The sequence below is a fragment of the Phocoena phocoena genome, chromosome 8 (genome assembly GCF_963924675.1).
Source record: "Phocoena phocoena chromosome 8, mPhoPho1.1, whole genome shotgun sequence".
In the NCBI taxonomy this organism is placed as follows: domain Eukaryota; kingdom Metazoa; phylum Chordata; class Mammalia; order Artiodactyla; family Phocoenidae; genus Phocoena; species Phocoena phocoena.
The window spans coordinates 14,293,013-14,309,298 of NC_089226.1; the positions used below are offsets into that span (position 1 = coordinate 14,293,013).

The 16,286-nt window shown below is 61.2% G+C and overlaps 1 protein-coding gene and 1 long non-coding RNA gene across 3 annotated transcripts; one reads left to right on the forward strand and one right to left on the reverse strand.

The window, feature by feature from the left end:
- Positions 1-2,328: 2,328 nt before the first annotated feature.
- On the forward strand, positions 2,329-13,065 carry BCL9L (BCL9 like). Of its 2 annotated transcripts, none has more exons than XM_065882295.1 (8): positions 2,329-2,354; positions 3,607-3,992; positions 4,670-4,789; positions 7,896-8,106; positions 8,265-8,349; positions 8,449-10,726; positions 11,164-11,445; positions 11,880-13,065. In XM_065882295.1, exons 1-8 carry the CDS (start codon positions 2,329-2,331, stop codon positions 12,971-12,973), a joined length of 4,482 nt encoding a protein of 1,493 aa, XP_065738367.1. In that variant the 3' UTR covers positions 12,974-13,065. The 2 variants fall into 2 exon arrangements, with proteins under 2 accessions (XP_065738367.1, XP_065738368.1); XM_065882296.1 differs by having other exon boundaries at positions 3,622-3,992; positions 11,880-12,973.
- A 2,073-nt stretch (positions 13,066-15,138) lies between these two features.
- On the reverse strand, positions 15,139-15,808 carry LOC136127638 (uncharacterized). The gene is made up of 2 exons (XR_010656126.1): positions 15,440-15,808; positions 15,139-15,377 (listed from the first exon to the last, which is right to left on the reverse strand). It is a non-coding gene; the product is annotated as an uncharacterized lncRNA (long non-coding RNA).
- Positions 15,809-16,286: the final 478 nt, after the last annotated feature.

Genomic DNA, 16,286 nt, shown 5'->3' on the forward strand with positions numbered 1-16,286 from the left:
TGGGATCTGGGGCAGACCCCTGAGGGGCAAAGGGGGGAGGTGTGAGATGGGAAAGTCCTGACTCATCTGTACTTGACTCAGCTCGTCCCGCCGCTGGGTGGGAGCGAGGGGGTGGAGTCCTAGAGGGGAGGGCAACTCCAAGATTCTTCTGGAGAAGAGGCTCACCTGACGGGGTACCCTGGAGAGGACTAATTTTCTAACAGCCCCTTCCCGAATTATTAGATGTCCCGATATTTGAAGCTGTAAACAGAGGAAAGTGGGTGGCCTTTGCCCTGCCCCAACCCCCCGGAGGCTGGGTCCGGTGACCTGCGGCGTGTGGGAAGCCCATCTGTCTGGTGCAGGCTCAGATGAGCTGTCATGACTTGAGGGGATGACACTGCAGTGTAGAGGAAACACCACGGGAATGAGGTCTTGGTGCTGCCATGTAACGGTCATGTGACCCAGAGGCCTGTCACTTCCTTTTCCCAGATCTCAGTTTCCTCACAGTGAAATGGGGATAATAATGCTGTCGTGGCAGATGACTGGTAGTTTTGAGGATCAGCAAGGTGGTGAAGGTGGAAGCCTGGGACCCATGTCAGCCCCATAGGCCTGCCCCTAAGCCCAGGTGCCCTCCAGCTCTCCCCACCTCAGTCCCCCCAACCGCCCCCCACCACCGCACCCGACCCCGCGTGATGCAGGAGATGGGGGCTGGCAGCAGGCTGCTTCCCAGCCAGGCCCTGGACTTTGGAATCTTCCCCTGAGGAGCCTCCCTCCCTAGAGACAGAGCTGGGGTGGGGGAAGGCCAATGTGCCCTGGGGTTAAATTAGGGTTAGACTCCCACAGGGTCACTGGTGTGCCCCCCACCCCCAGGTCCCAGCCCAGCCTCCGGCAGCTCGGCAGGGAATGTGGGCAGGGAATGTGGGCCGGTGTCTGGCTGGGCCTGTCACCGGGACAAAGCTTCTGGCCCAAGACTCCTCCTCTCCCCCCACCCCTTTCTGGGATCTGCGCGGGGAGGGGGGGAACAGGGCTGGGGGCGGTCGGGTGAGGCTTCTGTGTTTGTGTAAGTATGTTTGTTGGTGTATCTATGGCCCCGTGTGTGTGTTTCTTTGTGACTACCGGGCTCAACTTTCTATGGCTCCCTTGTGGCCGGGCCTCAGTCTTTTCATCTGTTCAGTGAGTCGATGCGCTCCCTCTCTGCCCTCTGGCCGCCTCTGGAAACATGCCCTAGGCTGCTTCTGTGCTCCTGCTTCGGCCAGCGCCTCCCTCGCCCTCCCGCACACCTCCGCGGGCCGGCGTGAGCGCGCCTCTAGTTTCCTGGGCTCCGTGCGTGTCTTTGTCTCCCCGTCCACGTGTGAGCTGCGAGGGTGTGTGAGTCAGAGTTTGGGTGCTGGTGGGTCCCAGCGCCCCTGCCTGGCGGCGCCTAGCCCTGGACCGAACCTCGGCCCCGCCGTGGCGCGCGCCAGGCCCCTCGCCGCACTTGGCCGTGGGTCTGTCCGGGCGGCGCGTGCGGGGCCGGGAGAGGCACGCTGCAGTCCTGCCCGTCGCCCGCTCCCCGGCTCGCTGGCTCGCTGGCTCTCTCGCTCGCTCGCTCGCTCGCTCGGCCTCTCCGCTCTGGCTCTGCCGAAGGGGGCGGGGTGGGGTGCTGGGGCGGGGGGAGGGGAGGCTCCTGCATTCTTGCGGTCGGGGAGGAATCTGAGCCAGCGTTACTGGTCTCCAGAAGAGCCCAGCTGCAGCCCCGGGGCCCCGCCAGCCCTCTCGCTGCCCGCCCGGGCCTGCTGGGATGGGCACGGGCTAGGCCTCGAGCTGGGGGCGGGGCATCGCCCCTACCCGCGGCCCCCTTTCCGCCTGGGCGCCCAGGGGCAGGGCTCAGAGCTGGGGGCGGGGCGCCAGGGGGTCCCCCGCCCCCGGGTGAGGGGCGTGCCTGGGGGGCGGGAGTCCCCCCCACCCCCTGGGGCCTGACAGACCTCGCGGCCGCCCCAAGTGGGCACTTTTGCAACCCATCCTTTTAGTGAATTCTGCCCCTGTGGCCCGGGGGGGGGGGGGGGGGGGGGCCTTGCTAGAGACTGCAAGCTCCCTGAGGGTAAGGTGCGGGAGGAATGGGGATAGGAGCGGCCACTAGGATCCAGACCCCGACTAGTAATCCTTCCTTGCCATTCACACCCTACCCTACCCAGTTCCCTAGTCCCAGGGCTGTTGGGTCCTCCCGTCTCCCCTCCCCTTCTCACACCCCCTCCCCAAGTCACAAGTTTTCTCTTTGGGGCTTGTTGCTGCAGTCCCTGCTCCAGTACCGAGTACCTGGCTGGGCCCTGGGCACGCACAGGGGCCGTAGCCCCACTGTGTGTGGGAACCATGAGGATCCTGGCTAACAAGACAAGGTGTGTGGGTGTCGCGGAGGGCGGGATATGTGTGTGGAGTGAGGGGAAGGGAAGGGCCCAGTGGTGATGGGACTGAACTGTGCAGGCTTGGAGAGCGAGACCCCCTGAGTACCTGGCTTCCAGGCCACCGGCGGGCTAAAGGGGGGTCAGAATGGGAAGGCCTGCCCCGAGGCAGGAGCCCACAGCTTTAGTGCCTGGGCCCAGGGGACAGAGGGGAATGGCAACCAGCTAAGCCTGCTGTTCTAGTCCCTTCCAGCCCTTTCCTCTTAAAAACGGTTTGAGCAGACCCCTGCCCACCCCACTGTCGGGTCCGATGGCGCCCTCTGGCCTCAGTCTAGCTGGGGGTAGGAGCTGGAGGGAGGGGCGGTGCCTGCCTCCCTCCCCTTCTCCAGGAGAAGCCGGCAGACAGGGCCAGGCGGCAGCAGCAGGACAGCAGAGCTGAAATAAATCTGAGCTGGTGTGGAATGAGGGGGGATAAATATCCTCTCCCGTGATGTGATCTTTCCAGCGGCTATTAATAGGTCTCCGGGGAGGGGGAGGCGGTGGGGGGAGCGGGCTGGAGCTTAAAGGGCCCGCAGCCTAGGCTGCAGGAATCCTTGGCTTCAGTCTGCTTTGCACACCAGTCCCCTCCCCATTTTTTTTCCTGCTCCTGCCTGCTGGCCAGGCATACTAGTAGACCCCCTTGAGGCATTCCCCTCCTGCTCTGGGGAGCTGTCTGGACCAGTGGGTACCACTCTCTGGTGTGCTTTTCCCCGCTTCCCCAGGGGAATGGGGCTGGGGCAGGAGCAGTGACCCTCAGGTCCTGTGCCCCTTCCATGCTGGTGTTGGGACACATGGCAGTTGAGGTTGGGGACCTTGGAAAGAGTCTGAAGACGGCAAACCCTTGACAAGAGGATGCTTAAGTGTTGGCCAGGTGCTAGTGGAGGGGGGTTGCCATGGAGGCTTGCAGTCTGTTGGATGCCGGGGGCTGGGGGTGGGTTGGATTCTGCCAATGTGAGGCCCTGGTTTTTGTTTGAATTGTGGGGATTGGAGGGTGGAGGAGGTTGTCCCATCTTCACTGCCCAAGGTGGAGAGGGGAATCAGCCCTTCTCTGAGGAGCCGTGGAGGGGGGTAGGGGATAGCTGGTGGTCTTAAGATGCCACTCAGCCCCCACCTCCCCTACCACTAGGTGAGGCAGGATGGGGCGATTAAAATCCAGGCATGCTACACCCCTAGCAGGATTAACTTTTCATGTCTCTTCCACCTTCTCCAGGTTACCCCACCCTAGGAGGAGAGAAGCTCCAGGGAGCCCGCCACTGTCCCCCCGCGGCCACTGCCCCCCTGCCCCAGCCAAGCCAATGCACCCAGAAAATAAGTTGACCAATCATGGCAAGACAGGGAATGGCGGGGCCCAATCCCAGCACCAGAATGTGAACCAAGGACCCACCTGCAACCTGGGCTCGAAGGGCGTGGGGGCGGGGAACCATGGGGCCAAGGCCAACCAGATCTCACCTAGCAACTCAAGTCTGAAGAACCCCCAGGCAGGGGTGCCCCCTTTCAGCTCGCTCAAGGGCAAAGTGAAGAGGGAGCGGAGCGTGTCTGTGGACTCCGGAGAGCAGCGAGAGGCTGGGACACCGTCCCTGGATTCGGAGGCCAAAGGTATCCCATTTCCTGATCCCCAAGACCCCAGCATCTTCCACAGCCCTAGACTCACACTGGGAGACCATCTTTCTAGCCCCCTTGCCTAATCCTCAACCCCCACTCCTCTCCAGCATTTATGCCTGGGACACGTTTCTCTTACCCCCATTATACCCACCCATCTGGTCATTCTCTCAGGATTGGATGGAGATGTCTCATCCTTAGGTGCCACCCATGGAGGGGCCACATAGAGTGATGGGGCCTCTGGTCGGTCAGTCTCATGCCTCTCCTGCTTTCCCACCAGAGACCCCAGAGCGGGAGAGGGAGGTGCTCTGGGGTGAGGAGCAGACCCTCACACTTCCCAGGAACCTCCTGGTATCCTGGCTGGTGGGAGCTATGGTGTAGGCACTGGGGCCTGGAAGAGGAGCAGCAGTTTCCCCCTCCCCCCCCAGCCCTAATTAGAACCAGTTGTGGTTGGGGATTATGCTGGGCTTGGTGCTGGGTGGGGGAGGGGAGGCAGGCAGCAGGGCTGTAGAGAGAAATCAGAAACAAATGGTGTCGTGGTGGGGGCCAAGGGCTGGCAAAGGGCCCACCATGGCCGGGGCAGTGCCCCCTGGGGTGGGGCATCTGGGAGACGGGGCTTGGGAAGGATCCCGGGGTCTCTGGGTGCTCAGGCTGACCCCTGCCTGCCTGGGCAGAAGTGGCACCCCGCAGCAAGCGTCGCTGTGTGCTGGAGCGGAAGCAGCCATACAGCGGGGACGAATGGTGCTCAGGACCGGACAGCGAGGAGGATGACAAGCCCGTTGGGGCCACCCACAGTGAGTGCCCATCACTGCCACGGTGCTGTGGCCTATGGTGCCCCCAGAGGATAGCTGCCCTGAGGGAACTTCCCTCTCCTCATCTAGGGCTTTAGAAGGCCCAGCCTGGGAAGAGGGAGCAAAGGGTCAGGAGCCCAGGCTCCTCCTCTCCCATCTCACATCTCTGACTCAGTCCCTCCCTGCACTGTGACAGCTCCGTTGCTGCCTTCCAGGTGCTCAGTGGCCCCCTCTCCCTGGGGACCAGGGTGGGGTAGGTTGAACCTCAGGTGGCCTCTCCTGGCCACATCTACACCTCCTCCCGTGAATTCCTGGCCTATGCTGCCACCTACTGGTTATTAGAGGGAGGGCGGTGAGGGTCCAGCATCACTGGGAGCTGGACAGCTGGCTCGGCTGCGCAAAGCTGTGCTAAGCCTGGGTGTGAGCTGACATTGCCTGTGTCTCTGGTGCCATTCCCTACCCTCTAATTGACTCCTGGCAAGTGCCCGGAGCGCATCACCAGGACAAGGAGTGGGTGTGGGTGGATGCCCACCCCTCTCATTCTTGCATTGATCAGCATTTATTTGGGCCTGGCACTAGTGATGGGGGAGAAACGGACATACTCCTGCCCTTGGGAAGCCCATACACATTGATTTGATGCTTTCCCTCCAAGCTTATGTCTGTGTGTGGGGGGAAACAACTTAATGCGTAAGAAACTAACCAGAGAATGTTAAATTGTGAACTTGTCGAAAACCAGACTGTAGAAAGAAGGAAGAAAAAATATGCAGGATACTTTTTGCTACTTTGTTTTATTTAATCCTTATAACAGCCTTGTGAGGTAGGTGTTACTATGAGGCAGAGGAGGAAACAGACTCAGCAGATGTTTGTGGAAAGAGCAGATCATGTCCGTGGAGGTGGTGTATGGGATCAAATACTGAAGCCTCTGTAGCTGGCTGGCACTTTCAAGGTCATCTGGTCCCAGCCACCCCCCACCCCCACCCCAGGGGACTCACTGGTGGTCCACAAGCCCCTGGCCAAACCCTTCAGTGATAGATGGGGGTGGTCACTGCTTCCCAGGACAGACCCTCCTCAATTCACTTTTATAACGCTAGACTGTACCATTGTAGAAACATGAAAACACAGGGAAATCAAAGAAGTTGTTAACGTCCCATACCTGATACCAAGGCAAGCACTTACTGTTTTAGTTATATTGCCATTAGATTCTCGAAGGGTTCTTAATGGTAGGGCAGTATAATATAGAAGTTAAGAGCACAGACTCTGCAATCAAACTGCCTTGGTTTATATCCTGGGTCTTCCACTTACTATCTGTGTAAATTTGGGAAAGGGCCTCAGTTTCCTCATCTGTAAAAATAACCTTTTCCTCTTAGCATTGTTGTGAGGAGTCAATGAGTTGAGACATGTAGCACACTTAGAACAGTGTTAGCTTTTTTTTTTTTTCTGGCTGCAGTGGGTCTTTGTTGCTGCACGTGAGCTTTCTCTAGTTGAGGTGAGCAGGGGCTACTGTTCGCTGCGGTGCGCGGGCTTCTCATTGTGGTGGCTTCTCTTGTTGCGGAGCATGGGCTCTAGGCTCATGGGCTTCAGTAGTTGTGGCACGTGGGCTCAGTAGTTGTGGCTTGCGGGCTCTAGAGCACAGGCTCGGTAGTTGTGGTGCACGGGCTCAGTTGCTCCGCGGCATGTGGGATCTTCCCGACGAGGGCTCGAACCCGTGTCCCCTGCATTGGCAGGCAGATTCTTAACCACTGCGCCACCAGGGAAGTCCCCAGTGTTTAGCTTTTATTGTTATCATTGTACTAGAAGTTATTTTATTGAAATAAAGCCTGCCTCTCTCCCCATAACTCATCCCCAGGAGTCCTAGTTCTGTGTATTGAATGTGTACCTTCCTCTTCCCCAGGGCAGCCCTCACACACTGAGGTCAGCTCTCAAGTTCCCCTCCCCCGCCAAACTTCTGGCTTTGTTATTCTATGTAAAACTGGAGAGACTGGGTCCAGAGCAGGGCCGTTAAGGAGGTAGGAGTGTCAGAGAAGATTTCTTCAAGAAGAGGAGCCTGCCAGTGGGCCTGCGGGAAGGTGGCTGCTGCCCCAGCTCAAGGAAGACAACTTGGGGCAGTAGGTGCTCGCACTTACTGTCTGCAGGCCAGGCACTTGATGGTGGCAAAGTTCCACCCACTCACTAGACCTACGAATGACCAAGCGTAGATCTTCTGTAGGCGAGGACTTACAGTCAGGGCTGTGTGACCATGGAACAAAACCTCGCTCAGTGCCGAGGATGGCCAGTCTACCCTGGCAGTGAACCCAGTATGTCAGGCTTTTGTAACTCTCTCTTTTCTAAACAGTTTTTTAGTTTGTGACATGGTTGTGAACTTGCTGTAAAAATAGATTTCTTTGACCAGCCCCTCCCTCTCCTGCAGGGCTGGAGTTAGTGTTTCCATTTTACAGATGAAGGAACTGAGGCTTAGAGAGAGGAAGCATCTTGTTCATAAGGTTGCAGAACAGTTAGTGGTAGGGCTAGAATGAAAACGATTCAGCGTTTGAATCATCAGCTGTACAAGCTCTTTGCCTTCTCCCCTCACCTGGCCAACGTGCATACACATGCCCAGACCATGGCGAGGGGTCGGAGCAGGGCCACGCTCGGGGCTCTGCAGCCCCTGCCTGGTGCAGACCCTGGCTCTGCACTGCCTGGCTGTGTCACCTTGGGTGAGTAACGCCATCCCTCTGAGGCTGTCAGGTGGAGTATACGACAAGTGGAGTGTACGACAGCTTCCTCCCAGGGATGTGACGATTAGATGGACTCACATCCGTAAGCATCCGTCAGGGTGCCAGGCATGCGGGAGCCTATTCATAAGGGTCCTGTTTTCCCTCTCCCTCCTCTCCACGTGGTCTGCACAATTTCCATCCTTTTCAAAGGTCTAGGGCAAGTATAGAAACTAGACTAGTGAAAACGCCCGATTGGGGCCCCAGATGACCCTGTGGGCACGAGCTATGAAGCAGTGAGCCTCTCTGTCCCTGGGCATCTCTGGGATCGTACGGTAGCGGCAGGGCGGTGGGCGGCTGTCCCCCCACTGGATCTCCTCTCTAAATCTGGGCCTCTTTCCCTCTCCTCTCCTGTGCAGATTGTAATGTAGCAGACCCAGCCATGGCGGCCCCACAGCTGGGTCCTGGCCAAGCCGCCCAACTGCCCCTCAGTGAGAGCAGCGCACCCGGCCCCCCGCATGGGCCTCCGCCAGGCCTCCGGCCCGACGCCCCCGGGGGTGGAGGCGGGGGTGTCCCGGGAAAGCCTCCCTCACAGTTTGTGTATGTCTTCACCACCCACCTGGCCAACACGTAAGTGCCTCAGCCCTTGTTTGCCTAGCACCCCTCAGCCTGGGGTCCTGAGTGAGTGCCTGCAGGGGGCCAGGGTTGGCTTGGGTTGGGCTGGGTGAGGTTGAGGGCTCCCTCCTGCCCGCCTCTCTGAGCTGTCTGTGCCCGACCCTCCTGTGTAGGGCTGCGGAGGCAGTGCTGCAGGGCCGGGCCGACTCCATCCTCGCCTACCACCAGCAGAACGTGCCCCGTGCCAAGCTGGACCAGGTGAGTGTGTCACCTGGCCTGGGCATGGTGCTCTGTGAGCAGCGGATTGGCCAGTGCATCCCCTTACCTGTCACGTGCTCTGCCTTTGTCCTCTTGCAGGCCCCCAAAGTGCCACCCACCCCAGAACCGCTACCCCTGAGCACGCCATCAACAGGCACCCCTCAGTCCCAGCCTCCTCCACTGCCGCCACCGCCACCCCCAGCCCCAGGCAGCGCCCCCCCTGCTCTGCCTTCCGAGGGGCCTCCTGAGGACACCAGTCAGGACCTGACACCCAACTCGGTGGGAGCTGCCAGCACGGGTGGTGGCACTGGGGGTACCCACCCTAATACCCCTACAGCTTCCACCGCCAACAACCCGCTGCCTCCTGGAGGAGAGCCCAGCAGCGCTCCCGGCCCTGCCCTGCTTGGGGAGGCCCCCACTGGCAATGGGCAGCGGAGCCTGGTGGGCTCAGAGGGCCTGTCCAAGGAGCAGCTGGAGCATCGGGAGCGTTCCCTCCAGACGCTTCGAGACATTGAACGGCTGCTGCTCCGCAGCGGGGAGACTGAGCCCTTCCTCAAGGGGCCCCCTGGAGGAGCAGGCGAGGGGGGACCACCAGCACAAGCCCCTCCTGCCCCCCAGCAGCCACCCACGGCCCCGGCCAGCGGGCTGAAGAAGTACGAGGAGCCCCTGCAGTCCATGATTTCGCAGACACAGAGCCTCGGGGGCCCCCCGCTGGAGCATGACGTGCCTGGGCACCCCCCGGGTGGGGACATGGGGCAGCAGATGAGCATGGTGATGCAGAGGCTGGGCCAGGACAGCTTGACACCTGAGCAGGTGGCGTGGCGCAAGCTGCAGGAAGAGTACTACGAGGAGAAACGGCGGAAGGAGGAGCAGATCGGGCTGCATGGGGGCCGCCCACTGCAGGACATGATGGGCATGGGGGGCATGATGGTGAGGGGACCACCGCCTCCCTACCACAGCAAGCCTGGCGATCAGTGGCCCCCCGGGATGGGAGCCCAGCTGCGGGGGCCCATGGATGTCCAAGATCCCATGCAGCTCCGGGGTGGACCACCCTTCCCCGGTCCCCGTTTCCCAGGCAACCAGATGCAACGGGTGTCTGGGTTTGGGGGCATACAGGGTATGCCCATGGAGGTGCCCATGAATGCCATGCAGAGGCCTGTGAGGCCGGGTATGGGCTGGACTGAAGACTTGCCCCCTATGGGGGGGCCTGGCAATTTTGCCCAGAACGCGGTGCCCTACCCAGGCGGGCAGGGTGAAGCCGAGCGATTTATGACCCCTCGGGTGCGTGAGGAGCTGCTGCGGCACCAGCTGCTGGAGAAGCGGTCGATGGGCATGCAGCGCCCCCTGGGCATGGCCGGCAGCGGCATGGGGCAGGGCATGGAGGTGGAACGGATGATGCAGGCGCACCGGCAGATGGATCCGGCCATGTTTCCCGGGCAGATAGCTGGCGGCGAGGGCCTGGCGGGCACTGCCATGGGCATGGAGTTTGGTGGAGGTCGGGGCCTCCTGAGTCCCCCCGTGGGGCAGTCTGGGCTGCGGGAGGTGGACCCGCCCGTGGGGCCAGGCAACCTCAACATGAACATGAACGTGAACATGAACATGAACATGAACCTGAACGTGCAGATGACCCCACAGCAGCAGATGTTGATGTCGCAGAAGATGCGGGGCCCCGGGGACGCGATGGGGCCGCAGGGCCTGAGTCCCGAGGAGGTGGCCCGGGTGCGGGCCCAGGGCGGCGGCGGCATGATGGGCGGCCCGCAGATGCCCTCGCAGTTTCCCAGCCAGGGCCAGCAGGGCTTCTCGGGGGGCCAGGGACCCTACCAAGCCATGCCCCAGGAAATGGGCAATGCTCAAGACATGTTCAGCCCCGACCAGAGCTCAATGCCCATGGCAAACGTGGGTACCACCCGGCTCAGCCACATGCCCCTGCCTCCTGCGTCCAATCCTCCCGGCGCTGTGCACTCAGCCCCAAACCGGGGGCTGGGCAGACGGCCTTCAGACCTCACCATCAGTATTAATCAGATGGGCTCGCCGGGCATGGGGCATCTGAAGTCGCCCACCCTTAGCCAGGTACACTCACCCCTGGTCACCTCGCCCTCCGCCAACCTCAAGTCACCCCAGACTCCCTCACAGATGGTGCCCTTGCCTTCGGCCAACCCACCAGGACCTCTCAAGTCACCCCAGGTCCTCAGCTCCTCTCTCAGCGTCCGTTCGCCTACCGGCTCGCCCAGCAGGCTTAAGTCTCCCTCCATGGCGGTGCCTTCTCCAGGCTGGGTCGCCTCGCCCAAGACAGCCATGCCCAGCCCCGGCGTCCCCCAGAACAAGCAGCCGCCCCTGAACATGAACTCCTCCGGCACCCTGGGCAACGTGGAACAGAGTGAGTCAACGGGGCCGGGCAAGTGGGCCCTGGCCTCTGGCGCAGGGAGCCTCCCCGGTGGGGGTGTTCTTGCTGGGCCAGGGGAGTGAGTTAAGGCACCTGTGCCAGGGCCCAGAGGTAGACGGCTCTGCCCGAGGGGCAGACGCTGGCAGCTGTGTGTGCGCTTTCACAGGGAGCACCGCGTTCATCTCCCAGGCATTTCAAGGGGGTCATATTTGGGATCTCCCCACTGCCTGGGGCCATGAGGCTGCAGGAACTTCTTGGAGACCGGTGGGCTGTAGTGACAGTGGGGGGCCTGTGTTGAGTGGGACATCTGTGCCTGGAGGGGTCAGGTGGAGATTTGGCAGCTGACCTCTTCCTAAGTCCCCAGTGTGAGCAGCCAAATTGATCTTCCCCTCCCGTCACCCCCTGCTCTTTCTGTCTCCCCACTTCTGTAGGTGCCCTCCCACCTAGCGGCCCCCGGAGCAGCTCCTCAGCGCCTCCCGCCAACCCTCCCAGCGGCCTCATGAACCCCAGCCTGCCATTCACTTCCTCCCCAGACCCCACGCCTTCCCAGAACCCCCTGTCACTGATGATGTCCCAGATGTCCAAGTACGCCATGCCCAGCTCCACCCCGCTCTACCACAATGCCATCAAGACCATCGCCACCTCAGACGACGAGCTGCTGCCCGACCGGCCCCTGCTCCCCCCGCCACCACCACCGCAGGGCTCTGGGCCAGGTGCGGGTACAGGGAGGGGCCGCGGGGAGAAGAGCTGATGCAGGCACTGGGAGTGGGAAGAGTTGCCACGGCCAGCGGCTGCCCCTGTGGTCCTGCTGGCTTTTTTGTGCTTCCAAAGAGCTCTGGGCGGCGGGGTGGGGGGGGGTGTCCCAGGACACAGTTCGCATTCGTTGTCGCTCAGTGAAGCCAAGCCCGGAAAGCTGGAGTGGTCTTTCCACCTACTGATGTGTCCCTGGCCGGATAGGCCAGAGCTTGGGCCTCTTGGCTTCTCACCTAAGTGCCTGGAGTCCCTTCCCTCGCAGCTAGGGCAGGCCAACGGTGAAAGCCCTCAGCCCTGGTACCAGCCTGGCTGGGGAGTGGGGAAGGACTGAGTTCTGCACCCTTCCCCAGCTGGGTGCACACGGTTCCTGACCCCCGTTTCTCTTCCCCTGCAGGGATCAGCAATAACCAGCCCACCCAGATGCACCTGAACTCGGCTGCTGCCCAGAGCCCCATGGGCATGAACCTGCCAGGCCAGCAGCCCCTGTCCCATGACCCCCCACCTACCATGTTGCCCTCCCCCACCCCTCTGGGCTCCAACATTCCACTGCACCCCAATGCACAGGGGACAGGAGGGCCCCCTCAGAACTCGATGATGATGGCTCCAGGGGGCCCAGACTCCCTGAATGCCCCCTGCGGCCCTGTGCCCAACTCCTCCCAGATGCTGCCCTTCCCCCCTCGGCTGCAGCAGCCCCACGGTGCCATGGCCCCTAGTGGGGGCGGGGGCGGGGGACCCAGCCTGCAGCAGCACTACCCTTCAGGCATGGCCCTGCCCCCAGAGGACCTGCCCAGCCAGCCGCCAGGCCCCCTGCCCCCCCAGCAGCACCTGATGGGCAAAAGCATGGCCGGCCGCATGGGCGACGCATACCCCCCGGGCGTGCTCCCGGGGGTGGCGTCAGTGCTGAACGACCCTGAGCTGAGCGAGGTGATCCGGCCCACCCCGACGGGGATCCCCGAGTTCGACTTGTCCAGGATCATCCCCTCGGAGAAGCCAAGCAGCACCCTCCAGTACTTCCCCAAGAGCGAGAACCAGCCCCCCAAGGCCCAGCCCCCCAATCTGCATCTCATGAACCTGCAGAACATGATGGCGGAGCAGACCCCTTCCCGGCCCCCCAACCTCCCGGGCCAGCAGGGCGTCCAGCGGGGGCTCAACATGTCCATGTGCCACCCCGGACAGATGTCCTTGCTGGGCAGGACAGGTGTGCCCTCACAGCAGGGCATGGTGCCCCATGGCCTGCACCAGGGGGTCATGGCCCCTCCGCAAGGCCTCATGACGCAGCAGAATTTCATGCTGTTGAAGCAGCGGGGAGTGGGCGGTGAGGTCTACAGCCAGCCCCCCCACATGCTGCCCCCGCAGGGCTCTCTCATGGGTCCCCCGCCCCAGCAGAACCTCATGGTGTCCCACCCGCTGCGTCAGCGCAGTGCGTCTCTGGACGGCCCGATGGGCTACCTCCCGGCGCCGGGCGGCATGGCCCACCTGCCCTTCTAGCAGTCCCCGCGGGGGGCTGGAGCTGGGGCGGCACTGCAAATAGGATAACCTTAAGAAAGTTTCTTCCCCTTCGGTGTTGGGATGGCCTGGGTCAAGGGGTGGGGTGGAGGGGGTGGGAGGGGGCTTGTGTGGGGAGTGGCATTTGTGGAAACCAGATGTGCTGGCAGCTTAGGGGGAAGTGGCAGAGAGGGGTGGGGGATCTGGGATGGGGGTTGGTCCCATTTCGGCCGCCAGGACTGCCCCTCCCCCACCCCACCACCCCCAGTCCTACGGAGCCTCGATTTTCTCTCTTTCTCTGCTTCCGCCCTCTTCAGCTTTGCTTTCAGAGCCCTGTATCTAATCCTTGGCAGGGAGTGGAAGGAGAGGAGAGGTCTCTCCCTCTCCCTCCCCTTCCTGCTGCTGTCTCCTCCGGGAGCTTCACTTTCCTCCTCTTGGTTTCTCTGCCCCCACCCCCCCGTTTTTCCTTCTGTCTTCTCCTGCCTCAGTTCCTCTCCCTGATGATGTGGCTGACCCCCTCTCCCACCCCAACCTGCAGGCGGCTGGCCAGGTGGGCAGGCGCCAGCCGTAGCTGTAAATAGAGCGCTGCGCTTTTGTGCCGGTTTGTGCGTGTGCTGTATTTCTGTGTTTTGATAGAAGTCACACAAAAAAAAGGATAAAAGAAACCCTTCCCCCCTTTTTCAAGTGATTGCCCCTTCCATTCCCCTGGACCCAGGGGCACGCAGTCTGACACACCTACCCGCTGTGGCAGTGTCTCTGGGTCAATAAAGGATACCATTCCGGTCCCGTCCCCCAATGGTGAAATGACGTAGCTACACCCACACCTAAACTGAGGTCAGACCACCTAGGCGTCCACCTGGTGAGCCCCAGCAGGGCTGAGACCCCCCAGGGCAGCAGCCTGTCTGCTGCTGAGTGATTCAGGAGAACGCGTGCATGTGCATGTGTGTTTGCCCCACAGAGGTGACACGGGGCCCTGGCTTCCTAGCTGTGGATGTCTGCTGTCCCCTGCTGCTACATCTTAGCCAGAACTTGAAGTCCTTGGTCCCCAGTCTGGGATGAAGGCAAGGAGGACGAGGCGGAGACTGTGTGGCCCCCTCGTGTGGAGCCGTGGAGGGGTGGCCTGGGGGGCCGGATGGTCCTTTGCCCGCTGCAGTGGCTCTGGGCCAGGTAGCCCCCAGGGCCATGACTCTTCCAGAGGCTACCACTTACTTCCTATCACCAAAGGAGGAAAGGAAAAGGGTTTGGCGGAGTCTGTCTGTCTCCCTCCAGCCTCCACCCGCTGAGGATGGAATAGATAGAGTGTTGGATTCCGAGCAGGAGGGCGTCTTCCCGCTTCTCTCTGCCTGGCCGATCACTGGCAAGGTCCCTCTGCCCAGAGCTCAGGGCTCTGTGCCCACCCAGGTGCAGCCACTGCCTTCCCCTCAGCCCCTGGCTCTTTCCCATACGAGCTCCCCACCCGCCTCTGGTCAGAGCTGAAGCCATACACGATTGGGTGTTTTGCCCCCCTCAGCCCCAGGAGTAAAACACTTCTCCTTTTCTCACTTCCTTTCCTGCCTTGTGAGGTGGCAGGGCAGCTACCTGGCTGAGGCCTTTTGTACCCCACCTCCAGGGCCCAGGGCCATTTCTAGACAAGGTGTCTTCTGCCGTGGCCCCGTCCCCAGCCTTCCTGACCTGAGGGCCTGGTCTCCCATTGGCAGCTGTGATACAAAGGGAATTTGTCCCCAGTTCTCCCCGTCTGGTGCTGTCCTCAGTACCCTGTCAGCCAGGTCAAGTGCTTCCTCTGGGGCTGGCTGCGAGCTCCTGCCTCCCCCAGCCCCTCCCAGGGGCCAGGGCCTGGTCCCCTGTGTTCAGGGGCCACCTGTCCTCAGTCCCGCCAGACACGTTCCCACCCTGTCTCAACCCGGGCCTCGTGCCCTTGAGTCCCCCACCCATGACCCAATACTCCCAAACCGACTCTTAAGTGTTTCCTGCGCAGAGGAGAGACGGGTCAGACTGAAAAGGGCCCGATGCCCTCCCCCTTCCCCGCTCCTCCCACCTCTGCCACCAGACTAGCTTTCCAAGGTGAATTCCACAGGCCAGCTACTTCCCTCCATCCATGGCCACACCCCCAGCCATTTTGTACCATTATATAAATATATATATAAATATAAATATATAAATACAATATGTGAAGACATCTTCTTGGTTTTTATTTTGAAACAATTTTTAGGCTTGTTCCGGGGGTCTCTGTGCTGCCTGTACTGTATTGACCTGTTTTATAGGTGCCTTTTTATTAAAAAGAGAAAATTAAAAATCCAGTTTCTTGCTGTCTTGCTTCCGTGTCTGGCTCCTCCGCTGCCCAGCTTACTATTGGATGCTGGGAGGAAAAAGGGGCCCCGGGGGTTCCCTGGTGTTCCACGGTGAAGACCTAGTCCCCTGGGTCACAGCTCTGATCTCCCCTGTGGCGGCCTCTTAGGGACCGGGGCTGACTGGCTTGAGTGGGCCTGGGCAACCGATGTGTGCCCTCAGCAGCTACAGGGGTCCCTGATGTCCCATTCTAGGCAGACCAGAGGCTGGGGAGGAGGCAGGGAGAGCCCTCCCCGGGCAGGGGGCAGGCAGGCGCGGAGCAGCTTCCTCTGGTTCCATCTGAGTAGTATCCTCTCGGGGCAGGGCCCAGCTTCCTGGAGCCTGGGGACTTCCCTGCCTAGGCCTGCTTGTCACAGTGCCCAGCCCAAGGGGATGCCTCGCGGCTCTTGCTGAGGCCCAGAGAGATGGCCTGGCCTGCAGGCAGGGGGCTGGATGAGATGACCCCCAGGGACCCCTTAGGTCTCTTTCCTCGGGAGGTCTCCATCTCTGCTCCGTGGTCAGATTCTCTCTGTGGCTCCAGGAGTTTCCCCTGGCTGTGTAGTTTGCGGGGAGAGGGACAGGGAAGAACGCAGGGAAGACATCTGGCTTTGGTTAATACTTGTTCATCCCTGGAGCTGGGGAAGGAGAATCTTTCCTTTCCTTGGTTGGGCTCCTCTCTGCTGACCTTAGTCCTTCTCTAGGATGCTGGCTGGTCTCTGAGGGCACCTGGAGTCTGCCTCAGGCTGCAGACCTCCCAGGGCCCAGTGACATGGGGCTGGCCTGGCACCATTTTGGTCAGAGCCAGGGGCAGCCACCTGGACCGGGTCATCCTGAACTTCCTGCTTGGTCAAGATGCTGCAGGCCTGGTGACCTGAAAGAATGTCTGTGCTTAGTAGGCACTGAGACACGTTAAGGCCCCGCTCTGTTGCCAGCTGGCCTTTCCTCAGCCTTAACGTCCATCCATGCCCTGGTGCTCAGCTGCTTGTTACTT